Source organism: Pieris brassicae, chromosome 9, assembly GCF_905147105.1.
Source record: "Pieris brassicae chromosome 9, ilPieBrab1.1, whole genome shotgun sequence".
NCBI lineage: Eukaryota > Metazoa > Arthropoda > Insecta > Lepidoptera > Pieridae > Pieris > Pieris brassicae.
In genome coordinates this window covers 18,695,151-18,712,931 of record NC_059673.1, presented here as the reverse complement: position 1 = coordinate 18,712,931, position 17,781 = coordinate 18,695,151, and the positions used below count along the sequence as shown (strand labels likewise).

Below are 17,781 nucleotides of genomic sequence, written 5' to 3'. Positions count from 1 at the left end.
AAATATCGTTAGGAAACCATCTTGCCTTAGACCCTTAAAGTCGACGGTGTGTGCAGAGGAAGCTCATTCCACTTGCCTATTAGATTGACAAATGATCTTAACACAGATTCCGAAATCTGAAATCTTTTTTAAATTAATGTTTGATTGCTAAGTAAAAAAATATGTAATTGTAAGTTTTCGACATTGATTTATTGACGTTAGTGACTTGATTTAATATCGACATTTAATTAATTGTCTAGAGATTCAATTAACTTTATGATTTAACTACTTTACTGCGACATATATATGAAGATCATATAGTGATGCCCTATTTGTGCCACACATAATTTTTATATAAATAATTGTTCAGTTTATAAACTTAAACGGATATACGGACTCGCCTGTCTACCATATACCGACAGCGAATTGTACCTTATTTCGGCCATACAATGCGCAGAGGCGATGATAACTTGAAGAAACTGATCGTGGTTGGTAGCACAGAAAGCAGAAGATCACGTGGCCGTTCACCAACCAGATGGACCGATCAAGTGAAAGACTCATCGTTCACGGAACTGTGCACTGTCATAAGGCACTGGATAGAAACCGATGGAAACAGAAAGTCCGCTCTAGATGCTTAGTTACTGACAACGATGCTCAGACATGAGGAGCTGATTAAGAGAGAGAGGAATAAATTACTAGGATATTGTTAACGAAAAACAGTAAGTAAATTTTCAAAACATGTAATGATAAACTGAAATTCAAATTACAAATTATTTTAATAGCCCCCTTAACAACAGAATTGCCCCCGTGGCATGGGCCCCACGTTGGGAAACATTAAAATAGGCTATTATAAGGAAGTCGGTGCTGACTCCATATTAATCATTCTTTAAATCCATAAGGCGCTCCCTAAACTTCAGAATTACATTATGTATATATACTCATTGATTGTCTCCGACTTCCAATAAATAAAATATGTACTTATTATATTAATACAATGCACAGGTACATTTCCTATCCAAAACCCTTTCATTTATTGATGTAGATTAATAAAAGATATGCTTATGTGATATACAGATAATTAGTTTTGGACTTTTTATAAGATATAACTTCACAATATTTTGCAAGCTCTGATCACAAAATCCTGTATATGGAACCTTTTCGGTGGTAAACCGAGTCATGTAACACTTTGACAATCTTGATAGATCCACAGATGATGCTTGAACATACACAAAAAATACAAGTCAAATTGATTACGTCCTTCAGTCTTTTTTAAGTATGTTAAAACGGATTATTAAGAAAATTCTATTAGTACTAAAATAATTACAGTTATGAGAAAAAATCATATGACAGAACAACTCTTGTTATAAAAATAGATAATATTTGTCCTATTTAACAAAAAATATCTTATAAACATATTTTCAGAAATTGCAATAGCTCCATCTCAAATGTGATGCCAAATCAGAAAAACTTAGATAAGGATTGATACCAATTTTTCAGCGCCATCTTTACAGTGTGGCTAACACTAAAATATGATAATAACAGTTCACTCTTCAAAAAGTATTAATAATTTGTTGTAGCGCCACCCAGTGCGCCTAATAGTTAACTAGATATCAAACGAAGTTTTAATTCGAATGCAAGCCAAAAGTGTTGTTGCGCGCCATCTATGGAGTACATAATGTAACTGATTACTGGCCATGCAAAATCCTTTTATCGTTCCGAGAGTATTAGGGAACACAATAGTATTCTTTCTTGTTTGTTACATTTACCAACAGATGGCGTTACTTACCTCAAAATAAATAAATACGGTAATCCATAGGTTTTATGAAACTTTTAAGCTGACAAATTTAAATATTTTACTTCTTCGATGTCAGGAAACTGAATATATGAAAAAAATATACAAACCAATCGGACTGAAAAATATTTTTACTTAAAATCATAAAAAATCTCTTGTAAATAGAATTTTTAATATAAATAATTATTCACCTTATTAGTTCTGTGGTAGATAATATAACCAAAAAAACATTAAGACGGTGTACAATGTACATTCATACATGTGTTATTTATATGACCTAACAAATAGTCATTTTATAGAACAAAAAAAAATAAAAATATATTTAAAAATTTTACCACTTTTAAAATAATTAGCAACATAATTACTCGGCCGCATTAATCCGTCTCAATTTAATATCCAGATAATACCTTATTCGCGATAAGCACCCCAAGATGGAAAGAAAATTGATAATTTCCGCTATTAAAGTGAAATCTTACACGCCGACGATAAACCGTTAATTATCTCGAAAAGCATAATTACAACGCTCAAAAATTTAAGATACACCATACACTGACAGTTATTTGAAAACACATTCATTCAAAGAAGAATGAAGAATGACGAATGAATGAAATTGATAAATAAATTTTAGTACGCCTCGGGCCTTGTTGGCGGGTGGATGTGTCGCTCGGTTTATCATTGTTTTTACGTTACGAAATCTTAGTGAAATGTGATAGTGGTTATAGTTAATAGTGATGTGTCAAAAATATGTGTTTAGAATCATTCTTGTGATAAGTGTTTCATATGGAAAAGTTACTAATGGAGGTGAGCATTTCCGGAATAAGGATGAGAAAGTTGATTTCGGATTTTCCCTCGAGATCCAACTAAAGGAGTCTTAGTCGAATGTCGGTTGACATTTTTTATTGTAAATGCTAGGTTTTATAACGTAATGACAGTTTCAACGTGTGCTCGTTATTTCGGGAGCTTTGAAAGTTCTATCCGGAACAGTGTCCCATATTTTCATCGTATTATTTAGCAAAATGTATCGATTGAATCAGCCCATTAAGTTAGTGTAGATAACATGTTACTAGTTATAACTAATACAATTGTGTTTGGTATATCCCACCAAATTTCAGGTTTTTAGTTGATATCTATTACTACACAATATGTACCCTAATGATAAAATTACTTTTTCGCTTCCATAAATTAATCTCAAGAGCTCGCCCTATGCAAGGCATAATACTTTTTATTTATAATAGAATATCGTTATAGGTACAGACCAAACGACGGAAAAAGAAACCCGACCGGAATACATTCATCCAGACGGTCTTATTAACTTTGATCCTTACCTTTCGGACTTTAAGCAAGAAGTTGTTGAGGACGACTATATTCCCATACCAGAAAACGACGAAACCGTTGATGGCTTACCAATCTTTTTACTCGATCCAAAGAACTCATACGTACAACGAACGAAGCCCGCAACCCTGGTTTGCAGGGCTGCGAACGCCTTACAAGTATTCTTTAAATGCAATGATGTGAGAATAGAAAAAACTGTACAATTCGAGCACGTGGACCCCCAGAATGGTGTTAGGGTTGTCGAGGCCGAGTTAAATGTAACGAGAAATGAAATAGATGAATATTATGGTGGCAAGTACAGTTGCGATTGTTACGCGTGGAATAGCAAAGGAAGGATCCGAAGTCAGGCTGTTTTCATTGAATATGCTTGTGAGTATATACAATTGTTTATTAAAGTGCTCATCCGTCTCTGTCTGTCAAATTGTTCTTATGCCACACTGGAAAGAGACAGATTAGTACTGGAAATAGTGTATTGGTGAGTAATTATTACTTTCGTCTTGTAGAGTGGTAGATAAATGAGAACGGTGAGCCACCGTTTACCCCTTGTTCGATAAAAAAAATATTGTTTTACGAGTTTAAAAAAATCTATTTGAAAGCTAAAAAAAGGTATGTTGTGTTACCTTTTTAACTTACATGCTATTCTTAGAAAATAGTCGTATTCTTAACGTACGCAGCAAAATAATAAATTTATTATGAACACTATGGTCAGGTTGTCTGTCGACATAGGCCTCCCCCAATTGTTTCCACGTCTCTCTACCCTTGGCAGAAGTTCTCCAACCATTTGGTAGATCGTTCTCCCATCTTTTAATTTGACCTCCTGTTACTGTAAGCTTCTAAGGTATTATATTTTTAGAGTTACGCGGTTATAAAGACATTTATTAATCGACTCTGAGAAAGGCTTAACTATGTCTCCCTACTAAACCTTATTGTTTACTAATCGGCGTAGTATAATCGTTCATTAGATTAAAATTGTACTATGTCGATTTTAAACAGATCCGATACTATTGACATTTGACGATTTTTACGTTACATTAGTAAGAGGCTTCGTTTAAATCCTATAATGCGTATTATGTAATTCAGTCTTAACCTAAAAAGCCAACAAAGCGGCATTTATGTCATCTCGTGTTATACTATATGTAATTGTGGAAATATATATTTTGGTGTTTACATGGGAATGGCTGGAAAATTTCGCAAAATGTTTGAAATTCATTTCCTATTATTTATTCATAAATAAATATTTTACAACAAATGCTCAGTTATGTATTTTTCGACGTAGGTAGTTCTTTAATAATAAAAATGTACTTTCGTTAATTAAATTTTAAAATAATAATAAATTATGGCGAGCGGAAGTCTTGCAATCTATTGTTATAGAGTTATAGTTAAAGCAAATTATGGTTTTTCTCAACTAAGAACTCTTTGCTCTCTTTCTGTCTAATTAAGATTACGCTGCGATGAAAAGAAATAAATTTGCTTTTGTTAAAATTGTGAAATTTAGTTAACATGTTTCGGAAATTTAACCAGCCACGTGACTTTTTACTCCTCACCATTTATCTTATTATACAAAGTAATGCTTTGATGAGGAAATATATTTTGTTTATACCGGCTTCCACGGACATTTATTTTTTAAATATTTTGGAATTGAAGTATATGTTTGGTATGTAGCATTCCAATTGTAAAACAATTTATGAAATCGGAAAATCTTCCCCATTATATACATACTTTAACAATTCTAGCATGTCTTTTAAGATATCTGTGTACAAAGGCCTTCTCCAAATCCCGCAACTCCTGTGAGGATTGCGCCACTCTGCTATGTACCACCTGCTGTATCCGTAATTTTGTCTATCCAACTTTTTAATTGTTTTAATTACACATCATATAATCCTTAGGATACTTGTTAAAAATATATTTTATTGCCTGCTAAAGCTACCATCTTTACTGCTAAGTATATATCTATTATATCGAAGCTTTGCTAAAGTTAAGGAATAAGTAGTGGTTACCATTGAGTGGCGTTTCAAAAGCTATTGTGTCTCAAGTTTCCAATTTTAAAAGATAGCGATCTTTAACACGCATTGTGAGTGATGCAGCTGGTCGGATTAAGTTACATTTATCCAGCCATCAATCAGAATTCAATTATAAATATATTAAACGGTAGCACATAAGTGATGTAATAATTTAATATTTACGAACTTTAATTGTATCAGACAATTTTGATGGCAAATCAAATAATTTTATTGGTGACAAAATTGTACGTCATTCTGACTGCCATATATGAACCTACTAAATAGGGATTACTACACTAGCAATAACGCCTTTAGCAAGCTTACCCCGTAATAACGAAGTATTTTGTTGTTGTGTTTCAAGTAATCAACGCTACATATATTGGAAGAAATATATTTGTGGCTAGTTCGTAATTGCAATCGGTACTTTGTTAGACGCTGCGCGAAACTACTAACTAGACTAGACTGCCCGATCTTAGAGGAAGACATTTAGGAATCTTCCAGAGCGTTGGTCTTATCTAAATAGGAACTAAAAGAGTTTATTATAAGTAATCTCACAGCTACGTATTATAAAATAAAACACTTGAACAATATTCAAAGCCAAAGCAGATGTTAATGCGTAGATAGAAAGTCCATTGGTACACAGCCGTGGTTCGAACCTACGACCTCAGGGATGAGAGCCGCACCCTGAAGCCACTAGGCCAACAATATACTACTATTTAATTCATTTGTTTCTTTATACTCGACTGTTCACTCTTAAAACTCGCAAAGATAGAACCCTCAGTCTTAAGAAAAGTTGCAAGACCAGTTCGGGCCCTTTAATAATTCATTGTAAGGAGGCGTTTCTTCTAGACAATACCTTAATTGTCTCCACTTTTTGCTTTATATGGGAATATTCTCATCCATACACGTTTAAAGCGCGTGTAATGTTTAAACATACATGATTTTATTACTCTTATGCTAGTGAGACGCTCTGGATACACACAGACTAATAAAGGCTAATAATAAATTTTATAAATGGAAAATTAATTGAAGTTAAAAATGTTTAGTCTCTGTGGCAGTGTACCTTTAACGCTGTCAACCTCGCTGTATTGTGATACTTATTCGTTGATGAAAGCACCGCTACTATCTACCAACTTAAATCTTAAAGAAAATTAATATCTTAATCAAAATCTTAACTTAGAAAGAGAATCATTGTATAATTATAAAACACCCGGGAATATATTTATCTAATACATACTAACTAATGTAATAAACAAAATTAATACAACTGTGAGTAACTAAAAAAAGTTTATATATATTTATATTGTAGAATGTTCTCTCCCTCCAGATGGATTTTATATATACGATTATAACATCGTGTGTTGTAATTGTGTGCCAGCTAATGGAGGTCTGGACTGCTCTTCAAAAGTTGATAAGTGCCTAAATGCAGTCCTTTTATCGAAAAGTCGTTAAAACTTGGGGTAACGGCGACTGGTTCAACAAGTTTTGTGATGACATGATAATATTATAATGTATCAACAGGATAGAGTCATGCTGAGAGTTGTATTTTATGTTTTACAATTTTTTTTTGAGGGTTGAGTATTTGACGCAACCGACACTTGCAATTATGATAATTTTTTTTACGTTCTTTTAAAACATTAAAATATGCCACTAAATTAAGATTATAACACACATTCTTACACACAAAAACACACCCGACACACATTCTCTCTCTCATTAATATAACATAAATTGCTCTAAAAGTCCCTTCTAATTGATGTTTCGATTTTAAATTTTGTAAGCTACCATAAAATATAAAACTATAATTATTACACTTTGGATTAAGTTTTTAACGCGTTTAATGATGTCAGTACAGAAGACCAGAGTTATTAAGGCCATTAAATAGTCAGGGTGTGTGAGTGCACTTAAAAATGTCCTTTTTAATTTTAAGGTTGGTTGCACTTTTATTTCCACCATTTGTTTTTGAAGTGAAACTTCTTTATCGGCGTTGTAAAAGAAATTACCGTCACATTTTTCGGTTACGCGTCACACCATTCCGTTACGCGTCACGTTTTCCCGTTACGCGCCATATATTTCTTGTCTTTACCACGGTTGATTCGAAGTCATTAATAAATAAAATATATAATAACGATGATGGTAATTATTCTATTACAATTAATGAAATTCAGTAATAATCTTAGTAGTAATAAAGTAAAATGAAATAATTGCATTACTTGTATTCATGTCTATGATAATAAAAGCCTTTTGTCTAACTTAATCTTATTTAACTTTATGTAACCAATTTCTGCAATGATGCATATAGTAGATAATCTTTCGAAAAATGAGGTCATAAGTTTCGCTTCTTACGTGTGTACACTAGTACATGCACACATTTTTAATTTAATCAAGGATAATGTTAAGTATGCATTTTGCCGTATTTATGTCAACCATTGTTTTGACATAGCGCTGTTTATTTGTGATCCAATATGTGAGTTAGTTTTGATAAGAGATTGTTCGTCTTGCACTACATATGGTTACCTAGTGTCTCTCAATATTTCTAATCATGTACAACTAGGTATAGCGTTAAATTCGAAATTTAATCAGATTTGAAGAGTCTAAAACAAAACACGCCGATAATTGCAGGCAGTTTAAAAAATTTTCGGCAGTCAAGACGCCCACCCTTGGGGTTGAATGGAACGGAACCATTAACTGAAGGAAACATGATTTCCGCTCGTTAAGTCGAGCACTTTGTGTGATGAATGTTCACTGTCGATGACGTGGCTTTGGGATGGTCTGATGATGCTTTATCGATAAAAGGGTTAGGTCTCTATCGTGTAAACGCATCTTGGAGTCTACAACACGAATTTTGTCTCTTTAAAATAGCCAGATGTAAATAAGAAAAATGTTCTCATTTTTGAGGTCGTAGTTTCGATCCTCAGCTGTGCACCAATGAAATTATTTATGTGTGCGAATTTAACATTTGCTCGGAAACCGGCTTGTCTTAGATCCAAAAAGTTAACGGCGTGCGTCAGGCACAGCTTCCTGTGAGGCTCACCTCCTTGTTAGTTAGATTAACAAATGATCAAGAGACATATACAGAAATCTGACGAAGAGACCTAAAAAGGTTCTAGCGCCACTGATTTTTTTTTAAGTCACGTGCTACTTTGACGACTATCAGAGCGAAACAGGCTGTAAGGACAAATCCTTAATACATACCTCTGTCAAAAAAAATTAAGATACAAGTGACACAGAGTTTTATTTTAAAAGAGTGGTTTAAATATATATCAATATTGTCCCCAGATATCAAGAAGCAGTTTGTCCAATATCCCCAATCCGTCACTGTGGAGGCGGGAAAACAGGCCACCTTCCGCTGCAGCCCACCGCCTGCTGCGCCACCAGCTACCATCAAATGGTTGAGGAACGGCGTTCCGGTGGACGCCGCTGATGAGATGTTGGTTCTTCCGAAAGTTAAATTACAGGTAGGGTTTAGGTAGGAGGCTCCTCTGATGTTAAGTGATACCCACCGCCCATTATCAGCAGGTCGCATGTGCGCTGCCGGCCTTTTAAGAATTGGCACGCTCTTTTCTTAAAGGACACCAAGTCAAATTGGAGCGGATATACCACAGTTGACAGCTGGTTCCGCATAGTAGTCGTGCGTGGCAAAAACTTGTTTGAAAAACGCTCTTTCTATGGTCGTCAGGTAGAATTTAAAATTCTGTCTCGACGTCAGATGTTGAAATTCTGCTGCAGGTATTAATCCAACTCCTTAACACTCTCAGTGGTAAATGCGGTAGAAGATGCTGAGAGATAGCACCGCCAAGACTCGGTCTTCGTTCGAATTATATGGCAACTGTTTAACGTGTACACAAAACCGTTTAGTCAACTGACTATAAAAATTTATAATATAAGGATATACTCTCTTTTTTAGAAATTTAAAAAAAAAATGATTTTGAGTTTTATTTAGGCCAGAGATTGCAATTCAAATTACTATAGAAAATTGGTTCGTTGACATAAATAATTTTACCAATAAACATCAAATTATGTTTTTTATCATAGTTAATAAAATATATTTTGAAACTCAAAATGATTCTTTATTATAGGACATGGCTAACTACACGTGTATAGCAGAGAACATCGCTGGTAGAAGAGAGTCAGACATGGCTGTGTTGTCCGTTTATGGTAAGTACTTACCACTGCGTTCTAATCAGTAGGATCTCTAACAGCTGCGCTAAGGGATGCTACATTAACAAAGTCCTAGTAATTTCTGCCTAATACTTCAAATATTTGTATAAATATAATAAATAAGAATTAAAGGAAAGAATTAGAAGAATTCCATAAGAATTTTAGGAAGGCTACGGTGACACGACCTTCATCATACGACTGAAAAGGACCTCTAAAACTTCGATAAGTCTACTGTCAAAATATTCATTACAAAGATATATTTTACTACATTTATTATTTAAATTAAGTAAATTACAGAACACTTTTAGCATATTTTAAAATATGTTCTGCTGCATGATGGATTTCAAATAACTTTTGCGTTATTAAAAGTTTTCTAGGATATCAATGACAGGTCAACAGCATTTCTGCTGTAATCCTTCTGTTTTGTAACTATTTAGTCACAGGAACTGTAGTGCCTGTTTTGTCTGTACAAGTTATCACAATAACACCGATGGTACGTCTATAGGCCATTGTTTGACGTCTTTTGTCACAATGTTTTAGTAATGCTTGGATCGTTTTTAATAAGCAAAGCATTGTTTGATGTTATAGATTCTATGAAATATCGAGATTATCTGTTAGACCTTTTATTGCTGACTTACAATCCTGAATTTACAATAATTATTAATAAAATAAATAAATCAGTGGCGCTACAACCTTTTTAGGACTTGTTTCATGATCATTTGTTAAACTAATAGGCAAGTAGGTGATCAGCCTTCTGTGCCTGACGCACGCCGTCGACTTATTTTGGGTCTAAGGTATGCCGGGTTACTCACGATGTTTTCCTTCACCGTTAGAGCTACTGTTAAATGCGCACAGAAAGAAAATCCATTGGTGCACAGCTGGGGATCGAACCTACGAACTCAGGGATGAGAGTCGCACGCTGAAGCCACTAGGCCAACACTACTCTAATAATTAACAAACATTACATTTATATTATCTGTACCTACCCACATTTTGGAAACACTTGTAAAAAGGCGTCAAATTGAAACTATGCATATAGTTTGAAAACATCGAGTGAGGCGAAATGTTTTAAGTTACCTAAAACTCGTGATGACTTACCTATGTCATTGTGTCACCTTTGAGTTTCTCTATAGATAGAGTAAAGTAAGAACATTTTGTAGTGAACGGAGGCTGGTCAGAGTGGTCTCCTTGGGTCCCGTGCCGATGTGGATCCCAGAGCAGTGGAAGGCGGAGAACCAGGACGTGTTCTGAACCAGCACCGGTTAATGGGGGAGCGCCTTGTAGGGGTCAGTCCTCGCAGAGTGATGACGACTGTCTGAAGTGCCAGAATGGTAAGTAATTTGAATTTGGAATAACAGGATTCACTTGTTTAAAAATGTAGGTCAAACGATATCTCTTATAATTCTGGCATAAATTGCATGTGTTTTTATTAATACGGATCTGGAGGCCAAGGTTTAAACTGTCTGAAAACAATGATCTAATCATAACTATCGTGGAATATGCTTATTGAGTATTAGGAATATCTACAGTGCTAAATCGCCTGCATCATGAACACACCCCACATAAACACCCTCACGTATATACCCTCATTTTCTCACTATGATAGTGTCAAAATGAGGGTATGTACGCACAGTCGAATTAGGTATTACTTAGTTAAATGTATATAATAACTTTTCCTCTTGTAAATGTTTGTACTTTTTTGTATATATTATGTATTCCATCTTGGGCTATATCATTATTTGGTAATAACGCAATCTAGCAGAAAGACCAAGAAACTCTGAACAATATTGTCTAGGTTCCTGGTACCCCTGGAGTGCCTGGTCTACCTGCAGCGAGGACTGTGTCAGAGTCCGACGTCGGCAGTGTTCTGGATCTTGTTTAACTGGCTCCACAATGCAACACGCCGCGTGTGTTGACGGCTTGTGTTCTTCTGGTATGCGTGAGTATTTTTTTTTTTTATTCTTGATATGACAGTGTACAAAATTCTTTGTCAACTTCATCTTGCTATTCACCGTTCTATCCGTACCTATTAGAGTGTTGTGTTTGGTGGCGTTTCGTTTCGTTATGTCCAATCACAGACATGCGACACTTCATTCCGTTTAACCAATCACCACCAAACTATTTGGGTCTGTCAATTTACACTCTCTTTTTCCTAAGCGAGCCAGATGAACCTCACTAAAACCTCGAATTTCCGATGCTTCAGCATCACACGTGAATCTACGAATATCTTCTCCTGCTTTCATCTCTTATTTATTTATATCTGCACCATCAAGGCAACCTAATCATGCCTAAATCAAAAAAGTTATCAAAGGTGAATATTTCTAAAGGATTAAAATTGATAACAGAATGTTGCTTTTTTACAAAACTCGGAAGCTTCTAACGCACTCTTTCTTGTATCACAAATTTCTTTCTATAGCCATTCAGTCATATATAAAACAACATACCCCTGTACCCCTTTAACGCGTTTTCCGTCCCCCATATAACGCGGAGATTCCTCAAGTTATATTTCTGTATTGATAGATTTATCAAGTCTATATGTAATCAGCTTTGCGTACTTTTGCACCTGTTTGAACTGTGTTAAAAATAAAACTGAATTTAATAAAGTCTACAACGCGATTTCCTATATCGCGGTAGTTCCGAGCGGAATGAAATCTTTAAATCAATTCACATAAGTGAACATGAATTATACACATTCCTCTTGTATGGGAAAATGAAATGGTCAATTAAAGAATCTTGCTGTGTACTTCTCAGAATAATAACCAATTAGCGTTGCTGCAAAAAGTCTCTATTAACGCTGTTTTAATTAAAATACAGATCTTGGTTTCTTTAAAAGAATGCAATGTGTTTTTTGAGTACATTTTTCTAGACATTGTGAATATAATTGTACTTGCAGAGTTTTAACCTTTAATTGTTTTAATGGTATACATAAATAAAATATAATATATTTATAAATAAACATCGAAAACAGTTTAGCAGGGAAACTAACAAATATTAGTATAATATTGACAAATATATGTGAATACGCATGGTGTTATAGAATACAATGCAGCAGATAACTATATTATTATGTAGATACATAGTGCTCACATATTTACAAATATTGCAACTATGTATTTTATATTATTCTTTAAAAAAAATACATATAGACAAACTGTGTCAAAGTTGATTTCTTTAAATAAACAAATATAAACCCATAACCTATAAACTATAGAGGATGGTTAAGGTGTAAAGTGCCGAATGGCCAGCGCTGTGGAAGACGTCTGCTCTACAGCATAATGCTGAGCCAGGGCCACTTACAACCACAACGCCTTTTTGGTTATTATTATTTTCTATGTTTCGTTAGTAATAAATGTTGCACTTCATGTTTTGTCTTCATCTTTATTTTTCGTATCATTGATACATTGAAAACCTTTCAGATTTATACAAAAATAATTTGACAATGTACGTGGGTATCGGAATCACAATAGCCATGTTATGTGCTGGAGGTGTCATTTTGTATGTATGGTGCAAGTACAGGGCGCGACCTGGATATACTGCTGCAAGAGCTGGTGAGTTAAATACAGTGTAATATTTTTCTTGTTTATTTATTAATCAAGTTATTATATGTGTCTTAATCTGTATTATAAATATATTTACATATATCGTGTCCGTGTATTTTATTTAAGCTAAAAACAAGTAGCGGCCATTAGAAAAAGAGATGAAGACCAGATTTCTCTGCCATATTAAAAAAAATATCCGTTTTAATCTGTAATTTATCATTATATATAGAGTGTCTGTGTATTTCTTTATACAAATCAGAAGCGTGTGTCGGCGATTAGAAAACAAGAGGACACAAAAAAGATCTTTTTATTTTTCTGTTTGTCTGTCTTATATCCAAAATCACTGTCTAAGTTTACACTTAGCCTTACGGCTCTGTTAATAGAGCTGAGGCTTTATTAATTTGCGTTACTTACAAATAAATTATTCTTACTCATATACTGCTCATAGACGTCAACCATATACATTTTCAATAAAAAAAGTTTAATCGATTAAATGAGCCATAATAATTAAACTTAGGACTACCCAAAACCTACTCTCGGGACAAGGGAAGTACCGGACCAGACCTAACAAGAACGTGTAACGAATACTGGATGCAACGACCCGATAACCAGTATGACATGCCACAGATGAGGGACAGGTTCGTCTTAGAATATAGGTCTTTTATAACTGGTTATGACTTTGTACGGGGAATATAGTTTTTTTTTCAATACAAACTATAAAATATTTTTGCCGCTAGCAATTATTTGGTAAGGAAATTTAAACGCATAAAATCCAGGCAAGCTTTGCTCGTACTAGCATGATTGCTTGTTTTGCAATTGTTATTTACAGACTGTAACAACTGTGCTTGTCTATAACAACATTGGGGTTTGGTATTTAGCTTTTTTTGGTTTCTATACGACAGGCGACAGTAGGCTTTGAAGTGATAGCCGCTGCCCAGGGACACCTGTAATGCCAGGGTTTAGGGGTGTGTTGCAGACCTTCCAGAAAATGGTACGCTCTTAAAGGCCCCTAAATCGTATCGATTTGGATATACCTCCACTGATAGCTGGTTTCAGAAAGCTCGGCAGTAATGCCTTAAAGCTGTGTGTTGTGGAACACCAGACGTTTGCAGTGTACAGATCTGATCGTTAGGTTTATACTAAGATTTTCATTTTTTCCAACAATGTTTTTTCCACAGTACATATAGCGTTTAAACAAACACGTTGTGATATTAAAAACATGTTTTTTTCTATAGTTATTCGTCGCCGTTCGGCAACCGCACTCATCATTCGAGTAACCACTACGAGATGAAGCCCTACAGCCCCTCAGGTGACTCCGCATCCAGTTGTTATACCAACTGTAAGATATATATTAAATCAAAAATATTTCATCTTTCTTACATCTGTGTTTGAGTGTATTATACTGCTTAAAAGCTCAAGAAATTCGTGAACATTTTGTAATCATTTATGATTTTTACGATGTAATTATAGTTATGACTGTCTCGTCATTTTTTTTATTGTAAAACTGAATTACAGACAGTGACAAAATACTTTATTTAGATTTAACGTAAATATACATTTTTGTAGTATACAGAGCAGTGTTGGCCTAATGGCTTCAGCGTGTGACTCTCAGCCCTGAGGTCGTAAGTTCGATCCCCGGCTGTTCACCAATGGACTTTCTTTCTATGTGCGCATTTAACATTAGCTCGAAGGGTGAAAGAAAACATTGTGAGGAAACCGGCTTGCATTAGACCCAAAAAGTCGACGGCGCAGAAGGTTGATCACCTACTTGCCTATTCGATTAACAAATGATCATGAAACGGATAAAGAAATCTGAGGCCCAGACCTAAAAAAGGTTGTAGCGCCATTGATTTTTTATACATTTTTGTATGTAGTCTTTACATTAAATATTTTTATAGCTAGAACAATGACATCACGATCCAGCGAGTGTTCGTCACAACTGGCGGAATTGGTGACGTCATCGCCCTCGCTGTCAAAGGTCGATGTTGCTGTCACCCTACCGCCTCACACCATGGAGAGCTATAGGGACAAAATATGTTTAACCATAGTAAAATAGATTCATAGATAAATGTGAACTCGTCTATTTTAATTGTACGTAAAATTATTGTTTTCTTTTAAAGAAATGGGGAAAATAATTTTATATAATTGATATTCATTTTTGTAAGCTAAAGCCTCAGAAATTTTCCTTTTGTATTTATGCTAAATGCCATTTTCAATTTTTTCATGAAAAATTCTAAATAAATTTGATAGGCAAGGCACTTGCGAGCCTTCTGCCCATGGGCGGCGGTATTAATATGAGGCGAACCACCTGTTTGCCTCATTTTACATAAAAAATATGACCGAACCAAATAAATTTTAAATAAGTGTTTATCATTGCTTAAAACAGAAGTAGAAGTTTTGTACCTCGTGCCTATCATAACATGGACTGAAGGATGACGTGATCTGCTGGAAAAAAGCATTTTCATTGACGAAACAGATTTATAATATATTAGAAAACGTTTGTAATATTATCAGAATGACGTTCGTCACTAAAACCAACTGTTCCTGTCATTTCCATTTAAAAATCTTGGAATTATATACAACGGATCAGTAGCTTTTTAATTGTTATTATTTTAATTTCGTATATAATATAATAATTAGGGTTTTTGTATCCAAATCTTTGTTATATCGTACTAATATACACAATAGTACCTTGATATACGAGCAACCGATTAAGCGATATTTTGCTTTGAGATAAGCAAGATTTGAGATACGAGGAATCGCAAACTAACACTAACAGTTTCTCCCACCTCAGAATAGACTTTTGTTGGCTTTTTTCCCTCGATTTCGAAGCATTGTTGATGGGTTCGCGGTTTTTGCTTTTTGTACATTTACAAAACTTTGTAACGAAGAAGACTACTAAACTACTTACTAAAAACTCTTAACAACAACAACTGAGCTGTAGGAATGGATTGTCATGTCATTTCTATTAATAGGGAAAACTGTTTTTGATATACAAGAATTAATGAACCTCGTATGTCGAGGTAGTTGTTGTAAGCATTATCCTTCCTAATTTTTGTATGAATTTTGGCGTCTCTTAAAATGTTTAATTTAATTTATTGTTAATCTTAATTAGGGTTTTGTTATTTTAATATTAGTTTAATGTACAACGAAAGCTTATTAAATTGCTGCCTAAATAAATGCATTTTTTTAAAGACTGAATATCGAGCTGATGTCTGACGCTCTCCGCATAAACGTTAAGACAAGCTTTTGTCATTTAAAAATTGTAGTGGAGGGCTTAATATACAAAATGTTTCTAGTAGTGTTTGTAAATAATTGTATAACTGTGATATTTTGTATAAAATAAATGTGTACAAATTCAAGTTGTATGTTTTTTGTTTATCGTAATTTTTATATTACATATATACCCAATACCAGCTCCTTCCATAAATCGTGAACAACCTTCATCTTTCCTATTGTCTTTATCCTTTGTCTTTGCGTAGAGTTGGTTATCCCCTTAGCATCTTCTAGCGCATTTCATCACGGGAAGTGTTCTGCAGGGATGTTTGAAGCAATACCTGAGGCTGAATTAAATCATTGGTCGTCGAGGCAGAATGTAAAAGTCCATTCTCTTTATCACCACGTCTGGCGTTCCACAACCGCGCAACAGCTCTTTAGAACCAGCTGGCAGTAGATTTGTATTTAGTACTCCCAATTCGATACGAATTAGAGTTCTTCAAAAAAGGAGCGTACCATTCCCTGAAAGCCCGGCGACACACCTGCTAGCCCCCGGTGTTGCAAGTGTCTAAAGGCGGCAGTTATCACTTTGTTCAAAGTGACCCGCTTAAACGTTTCCCTCATGTCCCATAATACAAAATATATAGTAAACATACCTATATCTTGTTCCAGGCTAACAGCGTTATGGCTAAAACTACTAAACCGTTTTTGATGTATCTTGGAAGGAAGTAAAAGTTATATGCATTATTCTGCTAATTGATTTATAAATTCTCAGGAACTTATTAAATAAATAAAAAACAGCTAAAACTGACTAGTCCAATTTTTTAATTAATAAAATGATTAAATTGTTTGTTTACAATCGTCCTTACACAAACTAAACCCATAAATGAAGGCTAACCGTTGCTTTGCCTACACTGATTTTCAGCTAATCCAATCGTAGCGACTACAACCACTGCGATAATATCATACTTTCGTGCCCAAATAAATTATGGGCAGCAACTGGGGCCTTTGGGCCACTCAAAGGTTCCCAACCTTTTGAGTGGTCGAGGTTAACGTCTCTTCCTTTACACCTGGTCCCGCTTCCGATATATTTTCCAGTCTAAAAATTACAGACGAATCTTCGAAAGCGAATTAAAACTAAGCAATCGCTGAACAATGGCAAGCGGCCGGTTGGGATGTCTTTGGTTCCTTGAGGATGGGACAGCCTCACCTACCCGCCTTATCTACCTTGGACAAGCACGAAACCTGGCGCGGCCGGAGATCAGGCGGAAAATAATAAACACCTCAAATTTAAGAGTATTTTCTCTTTGATTTTGTTCCCTTTGCAGTAGAGACTCTTGGGCGGTTGGATAGTACCGGTCAGAGTAGACCCTAGAGCTGGTGATTTCTTGCTTAACGAATAAGTACCTACCATAATACCTTTAATTATGTCAGAATGTAACTTTGATTTAATTTTTTACTTATCAATTTTTAATTATTATTATTACTATGTAGGTTAAGAATATTGTAAATACCGTTTGTTTATGTTTCCAACACATAAAATCAATAGAATATTATATATAATAATAAACACAAAGTTAATTGGTTACATATAATTAGTATATAACCGGGGATCAATCTCGACCTCTTAGCTTACACATGTTCTTATATAATAGTAGCTGACCCGGCAAAGGTCGTTTCGCCATGTATGTTATTTTCAGGAAACATTTTTCTAGTTCAATAAAATTAACCTAGCGACTATAATAAAAAACAATGACAATTA

The 17,781-nt window shown here is 34.6% G+C and overlaps 1 protein-coding gene across 2 annotated transcripts; it reads left to right on the top strand.

Annotated features, from left to right (window-relative positions):
• The first annotated feature begins 2,419 nt into the window (after positions 1 to 2,419).
• Positions 2,420 to 16,107, top strand: LOC123714693 (netrin receptor unc-5-like). 2 transcript variants are annotated; one of them, XM_045669075.1, is made up of 10 exons: positions 2,420 to 2,572; positions 3,020 to 3,472; positions 8,383 to 8,561; positions 9,183 to 9,261; positions 10,425 to 10,595; positions 11,060 to 11,203; positions 12,681 to 12,812; positions 13,321 to 13,441; positions 14,039 to 14,112; positions 14,702 to 16,107. In XM_045669075.1, exons 1-10 carry the CDS (start codon positions 2,503 to 2,505, stop codon positions 14,857 to 14,859), a joined length of 1,581 nt encoding a protein of 526 aa, XP_045525031.1. In that variant the 5' UTR covers positions 2,420 to 2,502; the 3' UTR covers positions 14,860 to 16,107. The 2 variants fall into 2 exon arrangements, with proteins under 2 accessions (XP_045525031.1, XP_045525030.1); XM_045669074.1 differs by having other exon boundaries at positions 14,039 to 14,142.
• Positions 16,108 to 17,781: the final 1,674 nt, after the last annotated feature.